The sequence below is a fragment of the Rhopilema esculentum genome, chromosome 6 (genome assembly GCF_057945365.1).
Source record: "Rhopilema esculentum isolate cy_ngs chromosome 6, ASM5794536v1, whole genome shotgun sequence".
Taxonomy (NCBI): Eukaryota; Metazoa; Cnidaria; class Scyphozoa; order Rhizostomeae; family Rhizostomatidae; genus Rhopilema; species Rhopilema esculentum.
In genome coordinates, this window is record NC_142820.1 from 10,370,436 (window position 1) to 10,392,897 (window position 22,462).

At 35.9% G+C, this 22,462-nt stretch overlaps 1 protein-coding gene across 1 annotated transcript; it reads left to right on the plus strand.

Annotated features, from left to right (window-relative positions):
• The first annotated feature begins 1,391 nt into the window (after positions 1 to 1,391).
• Positions 1,392 to 21,797, plus strand: LOC135686188 (fibroblast growth factor receptor 3). The gene is made up of 13 exons (XM_065202373.2): positions 1,392 to 2,210; positions 8,772 to 9,080; positions 9,768 to 10,082; positions 10,708 to 10,989; positions 11,600 to 11,908; positions 12,875 to 13,041; positions 13,870 to 14,161; positions 15,198 to 15,496; positions 15,898 to 16,103; positions 16,424 to 16,667; positions 17,519 to 17,667; positions 17,966 to 18,140; positions 19,462 to 21,797. Exons 1-12 carry the CDS (start codon positions 2,105 to 2,107, stop codon positions 18,132 to 18,134), a joined length of 2,847 nt encoding a protein of 948 aa, XP_065058445.2. The 5' UTR covers positions 1,392 to 2,104; the 3' UTR covers positions 18,135 to 18,140; positions 19,462 to 21,797.
• The last annotated feature ends 665 nt before the right edge of the window (positions 21,798 to 22,462 follow it).

Below are 22,462 nucleotides of genomic sequence, written 5' to 3' on the forward strand. Positions count from 1 at the left end.
ACAAAGGAAACCGATGATTTTTGACTTGGAAGTTAAACGCTGTAAATTTGATTTATCTTTGAATGATAACAATTTTCTTTAAAACTATGCAAGAAACTGAAACCAAATTATCTAAATTATCTCATAGAATTATCTAAAGGTACTTCGATTTCAAAGAAGGATTGCCGACATGAACACCCCCCTTCTATTAGCACCCCTTTCTATTGAAAACTGGTCGACATGAACACTCCCCCCTTCTATTAGCACCCCCTTCTATTGAAAATTGGTCGGAATGAACACCCCCTCCCTTCTATTACCTCCCCCCGTTCTATAAGAGACACTAGATTAGTGAGATTGAAAAATTGCTGACCATAGTGGAACAGATACAGGTCGTGCCTCGCTTTCACGTAGTATAGTTAATTCCAATGATATAGAAGCGCAGAAGGCGCTAGATGTCTAAACTCAGTGTACTGCCGAGTGAGGCAAATTTGTTTACTTCTAAATAGTGGCAAAAAGCGAGCTGCAATAGGGTTTAGTACGGAAAATTGCTTGTTTTAATGAATCATTTTCTCGTGGCTCACGCCTATTTCAGTGTCTTTTTTGATGCAGGTAGTTAGAGGAGTTATAAATCAACAACAGATAACAATTTTTTGGAGTTTTTAAACAGAATTTTGAAAAATATGGCTCTTTTAGTTTACGTAGTTACGGGTGGAATATAGCAGTGGCCTGTCGTGTTTTTATGAGTTGAAAAAGTATCTGCTTGCAATTTTAATCTTCATATAAATTAGAAAGAACTTTATGAGTCTATTATCTAATAGCATGGGCGATTTTAAATATTTAATTCTTGAATTTTTCTGTCTGTCGTTTAGAACCTAATATGGCATGAGTAGGAAAGTGCGAATGTTTTATATTTAGTTTGTCAAATCGAATTGATATGGCATGTCAAATTGATATGGATCAAATTTCTTTCCTCTTGGTAAGGCCAAATTAGTAATCTTTATCGTGAAAATGTACCCCGGAGGTATTTTATAGGCCTAAAGATACGGGGAGGGACACATTGTGCTAAAGAATAATTACAAGCAACGAGTGTAGTTTTGAAATAGTTAAAAAATATCAATGATTGTATAAAATCAAAAAAATGGTTACTTTATTTAGATTCTGTTCTTAATATCCAAGCATTGAATTATGACCTATTTTCGGCTTTTTCTAGAGTTAAGCCTAGATATTTCATAGCATTTTCTGTAAAGAAAGAAAGAAAAAGTAACGAAATCACATTTTTGTACAAATGTGTTAAGAAAATTATGCATTGAGTGGCTAAACATTGTTGCTGGATCCGTTTTATAACAGATCGGCTTATTTTTCCTATAATAACATCAATTCATAAATTTAAGTGCAATATAAGGCCACTCACCAAATGAACGAAATCAATCCTTACTTTTTCCTAAATTTATAAGGGCTCAGTATGAAGCAAGTTCCTTTTTGCCAGTATCAAAAATGGCGGAAGTAAACAAATTTGCCACACATCGTACCTGTGATTTAGACATCTAGCGCCTTCGGCGCTTCTTTATCATTGGTTAATTCGCAGTAACCCTATCAATCTCGATGCAACGTGCAGATAGAGACGTTGCTGCAAAAGAAGGCACCACGATCAGATCAGATGATGAGGAAACAAGACTGATCGCGAGGTTGGCTGATCGCGACAGTTTAATGGAACCCTCCTCTTGTAAAACATATTATGAAGATTGATTTCAATTGTACTCTGCTCACTGATACATGACTGATTTTTGAAAGGAAGTCGCCTTCTGACGAAGTTCAGGTCCTTGCGTGTTTGAACGTAAACAAATGCTTTAACGGAAATCATACAATGCTATTATTAGTTGACGCTAAGAAACAAACGTGAATCCTTCTACAGATTGGCAATACATGGACTTGTTTCCTTGATCCTTTATGTTTACAGTGGGATCAGGACAGGTGAACACTAGGGATTATCCAACATCTCAACAATTTTCGCTTCTTTCAACGAGTGCAAAGAGGTGGTTAGGCACGAAATTTGCGTCGACAAAACACGATTTAGAGCCACGTGAGAACTGATCAACACAACACAACTGATGAGTTGCAAGTGAGGATGCACGTCGTAATGCAAGCGGCAAGAGCGCTAACTGTCATAACAGCTCTTTTTGTTCAGTTTGAACGGTCGTCTGCGAACAGTGAATGCAAGGAGGAGAGTACTGGTATGTTGATGTCGTAAGCTTTTATTTCTCTCAATAGCCAATATCGCTTGCTCGATTGTGATTAACTACAGGTACTAGCAGTCGTGCATTAATGGTGAATTATGACCTCGTATTTAACGATTTAGCTTTTGACAAATACACAAGAATACAATCTGCAACGATGGGTAGGAAGGTGTAGGAAGCGCTTCGATGTTGGACTGGAGAGGCGCAAACAATTAAGAGGAATGAAGAAAACCTGTCTCTGTCTGTAATAGACACCACGTGTGATATTGTAATTTAAATTTAAGTTATTCAGAGGAGAGAATTCAGGGGAAATACTTGTGCTGAGAATCTATGTGGGATCGTCGCCCTATATGTTTGGGACGTTGAACTGGCTACTAACCCATATAATGCCAAACATTTTTGCATCATAGAAACAGACCTCAAGCATTCAATGGGGTTATGCATAACCTGACCAGAAGCCCGTATTCAGATAATTTCATAAACAGCTATAATCCACCGCAAGCTCGTGCTTTATTACAGCATATCATATATAACAGGTACAATGATATTTTGGAGACTTTTCTAAACATTTTTACATTTTCGTCACCTATGCTTCAACCAACGGTTGGTGTGCAGCCAACACAGTATATAACCGCACCCATTTGACATGTAAAGCTCTTTTCTTATAAATTTGTATATCGTATAATATCTTCAGAAAGTAATACAATGTACCGTCTAATTATTCATGAGGTCAGAAAATCTCATGTTTCTATGTATATCTGCAGGTTAGAAGAAGGGGAAAGGGAGTAGGCACCGGGCAAGCCCATGTTGCAGCTGTATGTTTTTATAATGGCAAGAAACTGGCACGAAAGTATTTTCATGGGCAAATCCTTCATTCGTTGATTAAAGTCTCGATGTTCTCCTTTTATTTTTTCTTTACTTCATCTAAATGCGTAAAGAGTTAGAAATTTGAGAAAACTTTGATTTATAAAAATGTGATTTATACAGGCCGAAATTCTCTCATTGCGATATTAAGGCTTCGGAAACTATGCTGTTGAAATCAACTGTTTTTGCTTGCCGTTAGAATGCAGAAAAAGGAGTTGATTTGGTCGATTCTCAGGGTACAATTGTCCATATCAAATTTTCTTTTCTTTTCAATGTACCTCTGAATTTTTCATTGTAAGTGTTTGTTGCTTAGATATTATTTCTGTTTGCCTGAAAAGTGATAACATGGAAATGTTAGCTAGTTTGAACAATGTTGGTCCATTGAAACTTTTTATATGAAATCTCAAAACAAAACTGGTGTTCATAGCCGTACCAACGGGGCGCTTTGAGGGTGTACTTAAAAAAATCTGCAATTGATTTCCAATCTGACAAAACTTTCGTGATTTCGTGAAAAAATAATGGTTACCCTCCCTTCTTACCAAAGAGACAATCATTTTATATTCCCAACAAAATAAATGTTTCCTGACAACATGGCAGTTCAGCTTTGCAGGGGGGTTTTCATAGCTCTCTACTTTTTAGAAGTCATTAGAGGGTCAGCAGTGGTAAGGGCACAAAATGTTGTGAAAACAATAGCAAAAGTAGAAATTTGTCAGTTTTCGGTATTAAACCAAGGCGAGTTTATAAGAGTTCGTGCGGGTCTCACCCGCGAATCGCGGGCAACTTGGGAGCTATGGCTTTTCACCCCCACTGAACTCTCTATCTACGTCAATTTCTGAATACGAACATCAACCAACAACATGATGCATCTAAACGCTTACTTATATTTTCATAGAAATATTTCCGTGGTACGGAATGTTTTGCCAAATCCGTTAATTCGTTCTATTTGGTCATGAATTCTGTAGCACTTAAGCGAGCAACCAGCAGTTCTGAATGATATGCTTATGATACCGCAAAGAACCCTTAATTGGATGATGTAGCTATCAAGTTATCAGATCAAATAATAACGAGGGCTCTGGATCAGTATCCGATAGCGGAATCAAATACCTTTAGCCCGTTTTCCACTAGCAGCAAGTTTCACATCTACAGCTACAAGGAGGTATTAGGCCTCCCAGAGTGAATGTTCAACAGTTTTAGCAACGATATCTAAATTTTGATATGTGTGCCAAAATAAGCAGCATTCGTGTTTGCAGGACTGTTTGTTTAAATCTTCTCTCTACCTTAAACGGTTCAAAAGCAATCTTGTTACCCGATTCAATACTTGAACACAGTCGATTGTATTTTATCGGAGGATCATGTAATGATTTCTTCAAAAAACAACTCAAAATTTATTCAATAATCTAAGAGGTGGTACTAACTGTTCTATTGTAAGTGTAAAAAGCTGTGTTTGTAAAGTTCTTAGCAGATGTTAGAATTTGAACGAATATCGGTTTTCTAAAATTTGAAGTTTGTTAGGGCCTCTGCATGTGTTATTGTACAATTCTATACAGCCAGTGCCTGATTAATAATTCAGTCAATAGATAAAAACTCTATTAAGCATCTTTATATGAGTCCTTTATCTTGAAGTGTAAGCATCTTAAAAAACTTTTCTCGTCTTTCATCTCATTGATCCTATCTTGGCGTAACACCTGGCGAGGACTGTCATTTAGACTAGCAGCTAATAATTGTTAATGTTACAATCAAACCTAGCTAAGGAGTCGTTGTCAGCATCTGTCCTTTAGAAGCGATCTAAAATACGGAATATTTTTTTTGTATGATCATTGTTTCATCTATTAACATTCGTAAAGATTTCATAAGGTTATTAAGTTGCTCGCATCACTGGCTTGTAGAAATCAATGTTTGTATTGCTTGATTTTTTCATATTTATGAAATATTTATATTGTATGCTAATTTAATGGCAGTCAGTATTCCCCATCATTCTATTTCATAGCTATGGCTTTTAAAGAATAGTCATTTGTTATCGTCTTTTTTCTCTACTTATCTAAAGCACCGCGTAGATTCATTCAATTTCAAACAGCTATACCGAAGTTTTTAAAATCAGCAGATTAAAATCGACTAATTTCAAAATTTTGTTATGGTTTGAAAAAAATGTCTGAAGTTCATTGAAAGGTACTATTGCATGAAACTCGGGTTGATGTCCAAGATCTTATTTGTTAAATGTGGCTTTCTTGTTATTTCACAGAGCATTGTCATTCGACCTAACTAGCAAGTAATATACACCCAGGGTTTTCTTTTATACTTTGACGACTGCCAAAATAATTACAAAAAGGGTATCACACACGTTTTATAGCTCAAAACATCTTAGTAGAAATATAGTGAATATTAATTAGTAGTCAATTGTATAGTAGTCAAAAGGTTACTTGGCTCGTCAGCCCAGTAGGGTTATCACAGTTCTCTATTTTAACAATTAAAGTCCTTCATAGCAAGGTTAAGTGTAGTAGGGTAAAGGTTGTTGTTCAACCCTTCCTATTCTTTTATGCAAGTTAAGCAAGAAAGTTTATACAAAACGAGAAAGACATAACATCACCCGATTGTTCAAGGCAATTCTCAATCGCAACATGACAACCATCTAAAAACAGATGCATCAAAATGAACCCCCTTTAGAAGGTGTTATTTACGTAGTACGTAGAGACACAGAGATTTTAGGTTTCTTTCAACAAACGCCTGAAATCGTATATGTTTTGAATTCTGTAAGCCCCTAATGCTAACCGAACTGTTAAGATTGTTTAAAGATTTCTAAAGGCATAATAGAAAATTGAAGGTGTCCTAGGGAACCATTCTTAAAATGTACAGATTGGCTAGACGGAATCAGAAACTACTTGCTTCATCAACTCAAAGGTAAAGATATTCAAGCAAAAGGCAGGTTGTTAAAACGGAATCAGAAACTTGCTTTGCCTTTGATAAAATTGTACAGAACATTTAGCCAGTAAATGGATTACTGGTTATCTCAGTCAAGGATTGAGAGATTCTTAAGTGATGACGTCACAAAAGTTTGTTTGTAGAATTTTTTATTTTGGAACCCATAACCTGAAAGATTATCATAAAATACCTCCAAATTTGCAATTAAAGGTACTACGAATTGGCTGAGATATGGCCACATGAGCACATTCTCTTACCAGATCCAAAAATAACGGTAATTTGTTAGCAAATTTCAGATCTTTTATTGGCAACATCTTACCCGATTTTGGACACAAATTGTTCTTTTGTGTTATGTGGTCAAAATTCAAAAATTCTAAAAACAAAGTTTTTTTGTGACATTTGGAAATTCTGAAACGTAAGTATAAGGCCCAAGATATATACTCAAGAAAAACCTTTTCTCTCAACAGTCCAACTTCAGGTTGTTTTGCGACGTGTAAGGGAGAAGCTTTCCCAACATGATGTTTATATACCCAAGACCAATGCACACTTGCACGCTTGTTGCTTTGGCCATATCGAAGACATCATGTGAAACTTACTCAAGCAATGCTACAATGAACACAAAACTCAACGATCGTGCTATCAGTGCCAAAAGCAAAAGCCAAAGGGGCACCGAAAAGGCGTACCCTATCACACATTAAACGTGATTGATTTGCATTTATCAAGGTCAAATATCTTCGTTTCATATCAGCTATTCCAAAAGAAATCATCAAAGCGATTCCATAACCACCGTTAGCATCCGAGGCCTGTGACATTTTCTTACTAAAGCTTCACCGTGCCATCACACCCCAAAAATAGTGAATTCTCTTCAGGTTTATGGCCCACAACATCTTGTACCAGTTTATCCACCCCTCTGAACATCCCGGCAAGTGAAAATGGATCTATAATCAAGGCCCATGGGACTACCTCATCCTTTTCGAGGGGAAAATCACTCCAAGAAAATCTCTCACACCTTTTGTGAAAATCCTATTGTTTTATCTGAAAATCCAGAGAAATCCTTTTGTTTCAGGGAATATATCGTACGCTATTTGCAAGAGTGAATTGCCCCTCGATCCTTTTGGATTAGTTCACACACTTTTACCATACACATGCCAGCCACTGCAACCAATAACATTCTAAAACTTGATTGCATTTTCAAATCCCAAGATATTACTTCGTTATTCGGTTGTTCGGATAAAACTAAGAACTGTTGCTGCTGTAGGCAAGGAAATTGCTATTGTGTCTGCCAAGTCTGTACGTGCAAGCAAGCTGGGATGATTGGTTTGTATTACCATTTGAGAAACAAATCAGATCTGTTCTAAAGTGGCTTCGATGTGTCTGGAATTAATCACGATATTACTTCAAAAATTTAACAATCAGACCCATTCCTCGATCTTGATTGAAATTATGACTAAATCAGCAATCACACTGTTTCGACATGTTATTGTAATCATTTCAGTCTGCCAAGGAATGTTAATTGTTTTAGATATCAATTCAGTATTTTTTCAAGACCGATCAAGCTGAACATTGCTCACGAAAGTAAAATCCATTTTCACGTTGCCTGTCACTTCTTTTGCCAAAACACTGACGTCATCTTTTTTAAAAAGCTTTAGTGAAACGAGAGATTTTACTCAACCGTAATAGATCGTTTGTCTGGGTAATGTTCAGACGTTTATGATTTATTGTAATTGACTCATTCATTTATTGATAGTTAGTAATATACAGTAAATCTCGCATACAGTAAAACCAAGTGAAATGAAAACAACTTTGAAAAAAGTAAACATTTGAGTAAACTAAAGCTTTTCGTCTGACACTCTTCAGAGTTTTAAACGTCAGAACATAGATCGAAAATCTACGCTAGGAAATATATATAGCCAGTTGTGGATCGAAATAGGCCAATAAGAAACACCAGCACATGACTGTTGAGGTTGACCAATCAGTGCCGCTTGCCTATTTCTGATATTAACTTGTGAACTTGTGGAATAAGCTCCTACTTAATAAGAACAAAGTTAGCCTAAAAATCAGATTTTGTTGTTATGTGTAAAAATCTAAAGATTTGAAATGCACCGAAACTCTTTCAGTTTTTTGCTTCTTAATTACAAAGTTTGGATTGAGAAATTAAGCATTGTTGCTTTGTGTGCATTAGATGGTTTTTTAAATTAAGTCTTGTTTTCCATTGAAAGGTCATTGTGTATTAACCTATTCAGGCTGAAGGTAGAATCTTAAAATCTTTGTGTTTTCTGTGTGTCTAGTTTTAGTTCCATTACCATTTGAGTAGACTTCTTGATTGGATCAACAACAGCTTGAGTAGCTTAATTTTGTTTTACGAGCTGTTAGATAAGAATTCAGTTTAATGTTGAAATTTTTGAGATATTTTTTGGTCTGTTTTTAAAGTACTTTTTTCCTTGAATCTTTTTGAAAAGTTTTTAATTATCACTGTTACCTCATGTTGTATTGATATATATGTAGTTTTATTTGTTAATGGGATAAGAAACTTTTATTCACCTGTTAAAATTCAAAGAGATGCCATTTTTTCATTTCGTTTGGTGATAGCCATTACTTGTCAGTCTATTTTGTCAAGATATAATTTTGTCCTTGTTGCCTTTAACGGAGGCCTATCAAGTCAATCTTTAATTTACATCTGTTTTCTTAAAATTTTCTGTCATTTATCAGCTTCGATGTTTTCTAATAAATAATGATTATCTGTATTTTCATTCAATTTTTTCGTGTTTTCACTAACAGATAGCTTTAAATTCCTGGAAAAAAGCAAGACAATCCATGGATACCTGGTTGTTTATGAAAACGACATCATTAGAATAAATTGCAGTACAAGTGAGAAAGGGGCTAGTGTCAAGCTATATGTGTCCAGTTCATGGTCAGGAAGAAAGGAAATTCAATTTTCACTACTCTTCAACGCCAGCTTGAGAATTGACAAAGACTCCTACACATTTTCAACACATTTAGAGCAGGATTCATCCAGTCTACAATGCGAGGCGAGAATTGCTGATAGTGTCATTTGTGTAAAACGTGGTATTTTAATGGTAAACCAAGGTATGAAGCTTTTCCTGAAGATTGCAATGAAATTGTTTAATTGTATAGGCATCATTTGATAAATAGTTCTAGCTTTGAAGTCACTTTGATTTTTCCAAGCACCTCATTTCATATACGTGTCTGGAAGCTACGTGACTCTGGCAGATAATGTTCACATTTTGCTATAAAGCAAGGACTGATAAAGTTTCTGACGCTTTTTACAATGCAACAGGTTTTTCCAGGTGTTTTTTGTCCTTAAAAAGCATTGTTATTTGAAAAACCTTTATTCTCTTTTTTGATGGCGGGAATATACTATCATCTTCAGGTGCAAGTTGCATCCCATTTTCCCAAACTTCCCACAAGTTTCAACAGTTTCGACAAGCAATCAAAAATCAGATTACCGTCATGTGTTACTTTGCAGTAGGTACAGTTTAGGAGAAGATCACATCTGTCATCTCACTGGTATTCTTTTAAAAGGATTAAGCAAAGATGACGAGATGGCTTAAAACGTTCTATTTTGCAACATTTTGGGAGGCTTTTTTCAAAGCTCTAGCACTAAGATTTCCCTAGCTATTCTCATAAAAAGTGTTTTTGTTCTGGTATATTGTAAATATTGTTGGACAATAGATGTAGCTGCATTAGGGCGTTTTCAGAATTATTCAAATATTTGTTTCCAAACATACGCATATACAATCCTGTTCCTCGTAGGCCAACGAAAAGTACCGGTTTCACTGGATCCGAACATAACAGAGAAAACATTAGAACTAGGGGATGACTTTGAGATCAAATGTCAAGCATATGGTCATGGGACATCTGGTCATTCATATATCAAGTGGTACCGACAGAATTCGACAGGAAAGTTCCTTGTGGATGCAACTATGGTACAACGAAGGAGCAAAGGAGGAGTGGACATTGAGGTTTTAGTGCTTAAGAATGTCACAAATGGTGTCCAAGGTGCTTATATTTGCGAAAGGAAAACAACGGGTCAGGCAACTGAAGCGAGATTCAAGGTTATATATAAAGGTAAATATTGCTTTCTTGGTCATATTAACAAGAAAGTAACTCTACAGGTGAAATCTCTAGTTTCAGAGATCGTGCGTAAGTATTGTGAGTGTTGGTCATTCAGTGAGTTTTGGTCATTCAGTGATCATAATCAGTGCGTAAGTACAAAGAACTGAAAACATTTTAGCGCAGAGTGGTAATAATGTATGATAGCTACAAGAAAATCAATTTCAATTTTAGAAGGAATCGCTAATAAGTTTCTAAAGTTAACACACACCCTTGCGCCAAATAAAAAGCATCAGTTAACGATTCTCATCATTAACAAATAAAGCCATCTGATCAGCAAATTTGATATCTGTTCATATATACTAGATTAATGATACTTAAAAAGCAATCTATGGATAGGCAAATGATTTCAACTATTATTTGATGTGAGGTATTGTTAGGTGTATCGTAAGAAAATTTCCAATGTCACTTTATTGGTCCAGAAATGTTTTTTGAAAGTTAGATATTTATCATCTGCAAGCTATTTGCCATTGCAGAATGTCCCTAATAGCAATCACACTCAGTGAGGCTGAATGCATTTAAAGAGTATGTTGCAATTTTCAAGCTTTGAATCTCTTTGATTCGTGTATTTTCTTTTCAGAACCCGAGAGACCAGAAGTATCACTAAGTACAAACCTTACAGTTCTGAAACTACTGGAGTTTCAAGGCACGGCATTTTTCCAATGTTCGGTCGTTCGTGGATCACCTAAACCAACTGTTGCCTGGTATCACAATGGTTTAATCCATAAAACATGCGATAAATCTGCTAGATGTATACTGAATATCACTAGACCAAAATTTCCAAATGACGAAGGAAATTTCTCTTGTATCGCATCAAATTTGAAAGGACTTGGTAGTAAAAGTGTTGTATTGACAGTTACAGGTAATTTGGATTTATAGATAATCTCCATGTTTGTAAAATAGCAAAGTAGAATACGGAATTTTTGCGGGAAAACACTTGCTGACGTCATTGAATTCTTACATGTCCTTTAACAAATCATTTCCAATTGTAATATACTGTTCATCGTCAATTTTCCCGGTTTTTGCTTACTGTTTATCAACATTTTTTATGGTAAGGTTTTGAATTCCCCAAAGTAGGCCTATTTGCAGCGATTCTTTTTTGGGAAATAAGAAATGGTCGTCGATCGAATTTCCTCTTCCTGTAGCGTAAGACAAGGTCGCCTAGTAATTAGAAGCTAGAGATCAATAGAGTTTTAAATATTTCTAGAGGAGCATTTCAGCCTACTTAAATTCATTCTATATTGTGATATAATATGTTTGCTATTAGCTACATGTTTTTATATCAATGATATAAAGCCATCACTCTATATTGTTAAAAGCAAATTATTCTTTTGCAACAACTTTTTTGTGTCATCAGAGGTAATCTATTTTGTGTATGAGGGTGTTTACTATGCCTGTATTTTGCACCAAGTTACTGCTTATTTCTTAAAGAGGTGCTTTTTCGCTAAAGGTTCAGTATTTATGTTTTGCAGTTCCACCACTAATACATAAACCTATGGCTAAAGAGGAGGAAAGCGTTAAGGTGGGAGACGTCAACAAAGATGCTGAGTTACAATGCATTGTCAGCAGATCAAATCCCTTACCAACATTCATTTGGTTTAAACGAGTTGGAAATAAATGGACAAGTAAATTCGAAAGAATTAATGTCATTCCCAATCAAAATAAGCCATCTAATTTCAGCAAGCTGGTGATACCGTCATCCAAAGTGACGTCATTCTTTAGCTGCCAAGCAACGAATGTGGCAGGCTCTGACGTGAAAAATATTACGCTGCACTGGAAGGGTAGGTAGCAAATCCAAACCAATTTTTCACGTTGCTCTTAGATATAACCGTTTATGAGGTAATAACCTATTTTGTGGATATAAATTTGTTATCCTATATCAGTTACATTTTTTGTTGTTTTTGCATGTTTTAGAAGCTCATATTCAAAAATTTTTTTTACAGTTATTCATCTTTGCGCTTGAAGCGTCTGATGGCTTATTCGATTATACAGGCTTTCATTTGATGGCAACATGTTTCTATCATTTACTCACAAGCTTGATAAAAATGGATAACAGAAATTCTTCAATAGTTCTGTTTACAGCTACTATTTACAGCTAGGCACTCCTCTGATCGATTCACGTTGTACTTAATTGATATTTAAACAGCTTGTGAACTTTAATGGTTGCTGCATATACTCAGCTGTTTGTTCTATCGGAAACCTTGGTTTGAATTGCCCTTACTGTCGACATTATTTAAGACATTTGAAGAGCTAATGTATAAATGATTTTTATTGCTTTGCTTGCCATACTATGTTTGATGTGCAGACAAATATTGACAAAGTCTACATGGCTAAGTAACTTTCTTGACAGCTTTCACTCAAACCGAGGAAGAAGACCTTTTGAAACACCTATAAATTGCATTGATAAAGCTTCCTCGATTAGTTTTTTATCTATACATCATTAGTTGATTTGTTTTCGTATTCTGCAATAACTAGTGACACGATTTTATTAAAGACAAGGACAGCTTGCTAGGAAGGCAGTTTCTCATTGCTTTAAGGCTTCCATAACTTTTACTTTCTGCTGTTGCTTTCAAATGAAAAATTACCTTTTTTGTTTTGAAAACCCCCTCCCTCATCTTCACAGCAGTTTTCCCTTAACTCCTGTTGTATTTCATATTTTTGATGAACAAGGAACTATTAATTTTTTCCATTGTTAAGGTTCATCAACAAGTAAGATAATTATCACCACTATAATCTTTCTCAATTAGGTGGATCACTGCCAACAAGCTCTGGCTCGAAAACTGACATGATTTTGGTGTCTGTCCTTAGCTGCTGCATGATTGTAATTTTGCTGATTCTATTTTTTACCTACCTATACAAACGACGCCTTGAAAAAAAATATGGTCTCTATTTGCAACCAAATCTCCACTTTGAGGTAGGTTATGGGTAGTATTTTCACATGTTATTAAAGATATTGTCATATCTTGCAGATTTTCTAGATGCCTTTCTAGCATTTTTATTGTTTCTAATGGTGCAACGGTTCCTGCATTTTTGTCAAGATATGTCATGTAATGTGAAAGTAGCAACAAACAAATTCCATAATATTTTAACTTAATTTTGAGGTTGATTGGAGTGGAGCATTTCTGGAGCAAGGTTTCTTATGGAAGCAAATTTTTGTTGAATATTTTTAACTCATGAATATGTTCTCAACGAATAATTTCGGTAGGCAGTGAATGTTATGTGTGAATAAAGAAAATGGCACGATAGCAGACTGCTCGACGGACTCCAAGGAGTTCTTGCGGCGAAAAATCGATGAAAATATAGCAAATAAGAAACACCGCAATGCGATGAGAATGAACAACAATAAATACCCGTAAATTAATGAAGGCTAATATTTCGCCCCGGCATATGAGGCTTCCATATAACTTCGAATGTTATGTCTGTCTTTTTTGTATAACTTTATCAAATCAAAAACAAAGGGTTTCAGAGGGAGTCAGCTAGTTTCCATTACATTCAACATTAACAGAAGTTAACTGCTTCATATTGTTATCCAATCAGAACAAAAAGTTACCTTCAGTGATCCTGGGGGCTTCTTTGTATGCAGTATAAATTTCCTATTCTTATCTCAAAGCGTTTATGCATGTTTATATATTCCTATATATTCCTTGCTTTTAATTGTCTATGACTATCCTTGTAATTTTTCTCGATGTTTTAAATGGGACATTTATGATATCTGATGCCTGAGATTTTGGGAATTTTCCAGTTCGACTCGAACTTCTCCTTGCAAGAACAATCGCATCGACTGCCGTATGACCCAAAATGGGAGTTTCCACGAGACAAGCTGATGATGCTACAGCCCATTGGCCATGGTGCGTTTGGTGAGGTCTGGCTCGCTAAGGCCCAAGGCATCTTAGAGTTCAAAGCTGAAGCGAGCAGCATGTCACCCACAAAAAGAAAACGGTTTTCTCGATTATTTAGCAATAATTCTACATACGACAATGTGGAGATGCTGAAGAATTTAAGCCTGGCGAAAGTTGCAGTAAAGACTTTGAAAGGTCAGATTGCCCAACCCATATTTTAAATCTTGTCTCAAAATAAAAAACTGGTAGAGTAAAGTTTATCATTTGGTGTACAAATTCGTAGCCTAACATGAAAGCAGGGTTGCCATTTGGCCATTCCTCTATTCTGGTCGTTTTTCAAAGCTATTGGCCGTCCAAAATTGATTTGGCCGAAAAAGTAAAAGTTGGCCGAATTTTGGCCGCATGTTGAAAGCCACAAAAATACAAAGGAAATAACCATTTTTGCACAGAAGATATTCAACATTTAGTTAAAACAATCTCAAAATTGCAAATGACGAAGCAAGAAACAAAGTAAAAGATAACAGAAAATTGAAATTGAAAGCAAGTTTGAGCTTTTGTAACAAACAAAGCCAATTTTGATTACACTATTACTCTAAAGACTCTAAAGACCAAAATGTAGCTTTTTTGTATATTTTGTTTGGCTGGCCGAATTTGGCCGTCACGCGTCAAATATTTGGCCGCCAACCATTCCAAGCTGGCAACCCTGCATGAAAGCTATTTCAAATATAGTTCGTTTCACTGAACTTTCTAATCTTGTTTGAAATGTGTTATTCGATTTCTATTTAAATCTCGAGGAATGCTCTTCTTGTAAATACTGTTTCTAGAGTTTGTTTTCTTTTTCTCAAATAATTTTAAAGTTCAATTTTTTTCGCAAAATTTCAAAAGACTTGATTCAAATCTTAAGGAAGCCTAAAAACCTATCCTACTTAAAATAGAGAGCTTCAAATGTATACCGTATCGTCTCTTGTAATCCCGCTTCAGGTTTATTGATTCAACCTCCTTATCTAATATATGTTTATCAGACAGGCGGGATTAATGTTTCAAAGTATAGAAAAAGGCGGGATTATTAGAGAGGCAAAAACAGTAGAGAGGAAGGAAATATAAATGAACACAATTTCAACGTATAAAGACAAAGACTCAGGCTTGAAACTACCGAAAACACATGTTCTGTAAGAATTTTATTGCAATAATTTTTCTTTTGTTTGATTATCTGTGCATATTTCCTTGTCAGATGACGCAACTGAATCAGAATTCAAAGATCTGGCCTCTGAGTTGAAAATCCTTATACATATCGGAGAACATCAGAATATTGTCAATTTACTGGGTGCTTGCACAGTGTCGGGAAGTCTTTGCGTTATCCTAGAATATTGTCCGCATGGAGACCTGTCGTCCTTCCTTCGTGGAAAAAGAGACGCATTTGAACCATCTTGGTTGCAATCCGGCCCAATTCAAAATATGTGCACATACTTTGATTTGGCTACGTTCACCTACCAGATATCTCGAGGAATGGACTTTCTTGCTTCTAAGAAGGTGAGTTAGGACATCAAGTCAATCTTGTTAGTCTTTTTTGCTTTATGATTTCAGTGTCCTTTGCATGATGAAATTTTTCTATGCAAAAAGTAATTTTGTTTTCCCTTGACTTACTGTTTCAAGATATTAATTTCTCATTATTCTTTCATTGGGAAGTCTTTATCTTTATTTCGATGGAAGTCAGGTTGAATCCTTTTTGCTTAGCAGTTTTGTGTTACCTTTATGTTTTTGCAAGTCCAAACTATAAGAATGGCTTAACAATTGTTTAAGCAACCAAAACCATTGCCTGCTATGAAATATAGGCTCAAGAACATCACTTTTTCTTCACACATCATTAAGTTTGACCTGCATCATTAATTTGATGTTTTGTAAGAAATAATGCTTTTGCTGTAATTTTACAGTGCGTTCATCGTGATTTAGCTGCCCGCAATGTCTTAGTATCACAAGATATCAATGATGCCTTTATTGTAAAAGTTGCTGATTTTGGTATGTCCCGAGATGTGTATCGTGATGGGATATATACAAAACAGTCCTGTGGTGTCTTGCCATTGAAATGGACGGCTCCTGAGTCGTTGGCCGACGCTGTCTACACCAGTCAAAGTGACGTGTAAGTAAAATTTTTTGGTTTAGATTCGAAAAAGTTATTAGGGAGCTCAGTAGGTAGGGCAACGACCTACAGTCCTGCCATGGTCATGCAACTTTCAAAATATTAGTATTCCAAACGTAAGATTATTTTTTGGAGCTCTAAAGTGCAACAGTCTGCCATTATGGTTATTATATAATTACAAGCTTTGTAGGGAGCTATTGATCCTGCATTTGTTTATTGCTAACTTGGCGGTTAGTTGTAGACAAGCTGCCTCTTGCGTTTTTTGTCATCCGATGTGTTAAAAGAAAAGGTTTTTTATTCCAAAATCGATCTCGTTCTAGATGGTCTTATGGCGTAGTGCTTTGGGAAATATTTACTTTAGGGGGGTCACCGTACCCTGGCGTGGCAACGGATGAATTTTTAAGCTACTTGAAAAGCAAAAAACGGATGGAGCAACCAGAAAGCTGTCCAGATGAATTCTATCAACTTATGCTTGATTGTTGGGAAGACAACCCGGAAATGAGGCCAACATTTTCAAAGATTTATCAAAGAATTGGAGACATTATTGAAACATTTGCAGATGCGGTATGTAGTTACAAATCAGCCATGTTTTTTACTTCAGTTGTGTTGGATGAACAGTAAAAAAGGGCTTAAGGAATGGGATGGCTTGTAACACGATTTAAACGAGTGAATGCGATCATGTCAGTTCTTTTTTATTATATCAAGTAATGAAAACGTGGGGTTTAGCACCATTTCATTGAGTTTTCAAGGGCATGCTAGTGCAGTCCTTGTTTTGGATGAAAGGAGAGGAGAGCCAGGTACAGTGTCCGATCAGATCTTAATCAGGATGAGGATCTAGCCATATTGCCCCATTATCAAAATGTTATCAGAATGAAAATCCAGCCATATTGCCCCAAGACACAGTATTATCAGCGGACCAGGATACCCCTACCCTAAACTCATTCTTTCTAGTAGACCAGGATACCCCTACCCTAAACTCATTCTTTCTATCCCCCCCCCCTTAATATCATTTTCCCTTTTCGGGCTTGTCCTGTCTATGACCTTATTTCCATCATTTATTTTATCAAAACCTTGCCATTAGAAAGAATGATTCAATTTGACTTTGATGAAAGCCAGCTTTTCTTGTTCATCTTCGTCATAAAAGAAATATTAAGTCCATCAAAACTTTGGACTGCAGCTGTAAATTGTTCAAAGACTTTGTTCCGAATCTAGGTTCTTGTAATTAGCATATCTTGTAATTTGTTATTTGTATATTTTGTATAGTTGGCCTTAATTAGCTAAACGCTATTTTTTCTGCTAACTTTAAATAAATTGTTTATTATATTATTATGTTTATATATATCATTGGTTTTCTGTATATTATAGTACCGATCAAAACCGGGTATTGTGATTGATTTTAATGTCTTGTTTTGTAGAATGAAACGTATTTACGTCTGGAGAATGTCTCTTCTCCGCAAAAGATGCAAGATAGTAATTCAGTGCATTTTAATGACGATGTTTTTGAAAACATTGCTAGTGCTGAAACGGTTGAATCCTCTGTTCGCAGCCAGTGTACCAGTTACAGGCAAGTACCTCGACTGTGTCTTTTACTTGGAGAAACAACGCGTGCTTTTTGAGATGGCTTTAAATTCAAATCAGAGGACATTTCTTATCGGTAGTTTCAACGTGATTTCCGAGACGATATTCCTTCTCAGCATTTTTTGTCAGTGTTTCCCTTCTCACCATTTTGCGTCACTTGCCCCCTAACCTCCTCAGGGAAGAGGGATGTTCTGCTGTTTGTTGGGATTTTTCAGTCTTCGTTATTTGAATCGTACTCATTACTGTACATAGGCTCATTTTCATTGCATTGTTATTTTCTACAGCAAATCAGACAGTGATTATGAGAACTTGACCGTATTAAAGAGGAGCGATATGGAGGACATAAAGGAAGTGATCCCATCAGTTTATGTACCAATGTTAAATGAACAACACAGTGATGTTAATGACAATATAGTAAAACAAAATGGAGAAGTAAAGGATCTCCTCTTATGATTTGAGGTGAGATATGGTTGGGATTTTCAATAATTGATTTTTTGATATTCTTACCAATTGTGGATTTGACTGTTTCTTGTGATATATTAGAATGCATAATTTTCATGAAGAATGCAACTCTGTTAAAAGTTCATGACATGAGAAACGATTCTTGGGTAAGACCGGTTTTCTGCAAGCCAAGTCGTTGTTGCTTCACGTTTGTAGACTGTAAAAGTAAAAGTGAGCTTAATGAATGCTGTGATCGTTTTGCTGCACAAAACAAAGAGCCAACAATGACCCTTTTTATCGCAGCTATGCACGCTTTTTTTACAAGAACAACCCTTATAAGAAACATCAGGATGAGACTTGCCCTAAAAATAAGAACAACATAAGAAACAAGGCAGGCTGAAATTCAGCGAAGCTCAAGAAATAAAATACCAGCAAAAATTGAAAAATAAAAGAATAGCAGCAGAACAACAGAAAGCGATAAGAAAAATGGCATTGAAACAACAGTTACAATAACATCCTTACCGTCGTTATATCAAATCATTTTAATTTGCTGCAGATAAAACTGCAGGTACAAGTGCAACATCCCGGACAGAGGCTTTAATATCTTTATCAAGCACATGTTATGTCTAGAAACTACTATGCCCAGAAAAATAGATTACAAAAAAAGAATCAAAATAGGAAACACGTGAGGCTGAAATTATGCAAAAAATGAGAAACGCCAGGCTGAAACTGAAGCCAAGTGTTCTTATAAAGAAGTGTGCATGCTAGATACAAGAGCGCCAAAGAGTAAATCGTGATAGTTTGATGACAGGGTTGGCATGGAGTTTAACTGCTGTCATATACGGTTTATACAAAGGAAGGGTGTCGAGCGAGCAACGTCGTTAGCAATGGATCTTGATAAAATACTAAGGGGGTCTTTACAAAGTAAACTCTTTTGTCATTGGAAAATCTTCAATTGCTAGGCAAAACCTAAATTATCAAATGTTAAAGACTCGATTCATGTCAAATGCTTGAAAGAAAACTTTAGGTATAAGTTTTTGAAATGAAATAAATAGAACTGAAGGATTGTGCACTGTAGTAACAACTGTAGGCCAAAGTTCATTATAAATTGCGAAAAGCAACGCAGGCCTCATGAACTAGCATGAAAGTGTCAAAGCTTAAAACAGGCAAAGAACCCAAACTCAAACAGGCCAGGAACTATGTTTTTAGTTTCAATTTGTTTGTATTTCTCAATTATTTTTACAGTTGGATGAATATTAGTACTTTTTCAACATTATTACTTCATTTCCTTTGAAGCTTTATATTAATCAACATTCATTATTTCATTATTATTTTTCAGGCTCCATGCTGAAGATTGCTAGAAGATATTTCATCCACCCACCACAAAAACCAAAACAGAAGCTCGTTTAGAAAAAAGCGACATTGCATATTTAAATTTTATTTATTTTCTTGCTGTGCAAGTAGGTCAACTATTAGTTCGATGTAAATAATAAAACTGCTGGATTGAAAAAAAATATTAAAGATGCAAAATGGTCTTTGCATGAATAAAAAAAATTGATTTTCTGTTGAGGTTCTCTCGTCATTTCAAAGGCAACATTTTGAAATGTTTGTCAATGGATAGTCATTCTTTTACACCTTAATAATTTTACTGAATGATTGTGGAGATTCGTTTTTGCAAATTCCAATTAAACCTCTTCCAAAGAAGCAAGCAGTACCTTTTTATCTGCGTTGCTTGATTCTCGAGAAAAATTGTAGTCTTAAATTCTTAAAAATGAAGAAGCTACCAACCGCATGCATACCCAATAAATCCTTTTTTAACCAACCTGGGTGATTTGCAAAATATTTGGCAAGCAACAAAATTGGAGCTTGAACTTGCCTGGCAAATCCCCCTTCGTTTCAGTAACTGATTTTGTCTTGATAAGAATCAAACAAAAGTATTCCGCAACTTCCTGGTGGTTTTCGAAGAATCTTAGGAATATGTCTAAAGAATAAAAAGGTTGAACAAAAAATCGTTATATTGAGAGTTGCGAGCCAGCAGAATTCAAGATTTGTGCTACTCCTTTAAGAAATATGTGACCTCGAGCGACCGATGATTTTTCTCAATGATACACTGACGTCTTGGTCTCTGCAGGGTCATCTCCAAGGCACTATACAAGAGGCAATTGACGTCACGAAGGGTAACCGGGAAGCATTCATAGCTTTTGGGAATGCTATAGGCAGCCTTTCCACTAGCCTGGGTTAAAACATACCCGGGCTAAAAGTTATCCGTTTTTAAAGTGAGTCAATGGAAAAGACATTTTTCTTCGCCCCGTTTTTAATCCGTTTTTGATCGTTCCCACTAAGCCGGGTTAAAACGTATCCAGGGTGAAAAGTTGTAAGAGAAATCAGTATTTGCATTAATAATTCTTCAATTTCCATCGTTGTAGGCCAATGGAAGCAACATCGACATCGAAGATTTTGTTTTTTTATTTTTGGCGCCATTTCAACTCTTAAACGTTGCTGTTGTTGCAAGTGGGTCGAAGTTATCCAGGTTTCGGCGTTTCCATTAACTCGCAGGTGAATCAAAAGATACCCGGGTAAAAACTGACCCACTTTGAGACCCGTTTTCAAACTTATCCGATTTTCAAGTGGGTTAGTGGGAACGCGACGTAGAAACGGATAACTTTTAACCCGGATATGTTTTAACCCAGGCTAGTGGACAGGCTGCCTTAGAAGGGCACGTATTGTCACCAAGAAATTCGAGATTAAAAATTTGACCTAAAAGGAGCACTTACTCCTCGTCAAAGGGCATTAGCAAAAACTCGGGGAAAGCAGACCCTCCTCAGTCCCTGCGTCTCTTCACATATCCTGAGACTATTCGATAAACGATTGATATGTTTTTTATATCGAGCTCAAACCCTTTGTACGTGAAGGCTGTTCCATAACCTTCTCCATGGATTTTTGATGGCTTAGATAAACTCATTCATAGATTACAGAGTCCAGAGTCAATTGTCACTAACTCGTTACCAGCCGCTCCTTCTTGCGGACTGGTAATCCTTTATCCAAATATGGGTGCAATATTTGTCACGTTCACGTTCATGGTCGTCTTCCGCCATTTCCCCATGTCAAGCTGACAATTTTTCTGTGAACATACTTGAGATGTTTCAAATGATGATCGACGGGTAGTTTACTTGAGCCAGAGGCATAGGCTAAACTCATAAAACACCCGCAGGTTGCTATTGAAATTTGCTCCAAAAAGTAGGTGATCTAAACATATAATAGTAGAAATGGCTTTGAAAAAAGCAAACATATGAGTATACTGAAGCTTCTCGTCTGACACTTTTCAGAGTATAAACCGTCGGAACATAGACCATAAATTCAAGTGTTTGTTTTTTAAAGCCATTTTAAGTTTTGTACCACCAAAAGATTGTTATATAATGGTACTAGATCTGGAAGCGTTTTTTGTCTGTAATGAATCAACCATTCCCAGTTTAAACTTTGTAATGTTTTCTGGACGTGCCGTAGACCACAGTAAGGGTTGTCGGAGGGGACTATGTTTATTGGAGTGAAAATGTTATGATCAGTATTATCTTTAAACTAAAGCTATCATATTGGCTGCCTCTGAAAACTTAATAAGAGAATTAGGGACGCAAGCAGGGAAGCCAACACTGATGGAATGAGTATATCTTTGTGAAAAAACCAAAATTGCCAAACACTCCAGTTCATACTACTTTGGGGCAATCACTAGATAGAAGAATCTTTTGGGAGGCGACAAACACAAAAGAAAGAGAATTGTATTGGGAATAGAAGGTATTTTTTCCCTATAAAAGACTGATTCTAGAAAAGTTTTTTCATTCCTTTTGTTTATCAGTTTTGATAATAGACTGACCCAGTCTCCCAGGCATTAAGCCCTTTTTCCTGTTAAAAATGTAACTTCGTCATTTGCAGTCTCCCAAGTTGCTTGTTCTATAGTGTTCCATTCACTGAGTGGAATCAAACTGACATTTGCTATTCTGCTCTGTTTGCTCAATCTTTGAATATGTATATTCTTATCTTGAAATGTGGTATTGTCGTGGGTCTGAAACTAAGCCACAGCGGGGTGTTTTGAAAAACTAGCTTTTGGACTTGGCGTTAATTAGCGGCTAAGGTAACTTTTTCAGTGATTCATTTTACTTGTCCTCGCAGCTTTCAAAGCAATATTTGAGTTAATGTATCTGCAACACATTAATTTTACATATAAAAACGTTAAAATTATACATATAAATTTTGCTTTAATTAGGACATGGGTCATTTGATCAAGATATCCTGATTTTATTAAAAAGAAATTCCAAGAAAACCTTTGAATAGACATGTCCCACTGG

Excerpts from the sequence above, each read along its gene's own strand:
- LOC135686188 (XM_065202373.2), top strand. The coding sequence starts at position 2,105 with ATGCACGTCGTAATGCAAGCGGCAAGAGCGCTAACTGTCATAACAGCT. Across the intron at positions 2,211-8,771 it reads ATGCAAGGAGGAGAGTACTG|ATAGCTTTAAATTCCTGGAA; the intron begins GTATGTTGATGT and ends TTTCACTAACAG. Across the intron at positions 17,668-17,965 it reads AGCCAGTGTACCAGTTACAG|CAAATCAGACAGTGATTATG; the intron begins GCAAGTACCTCG and ends TATTTTCTACAG.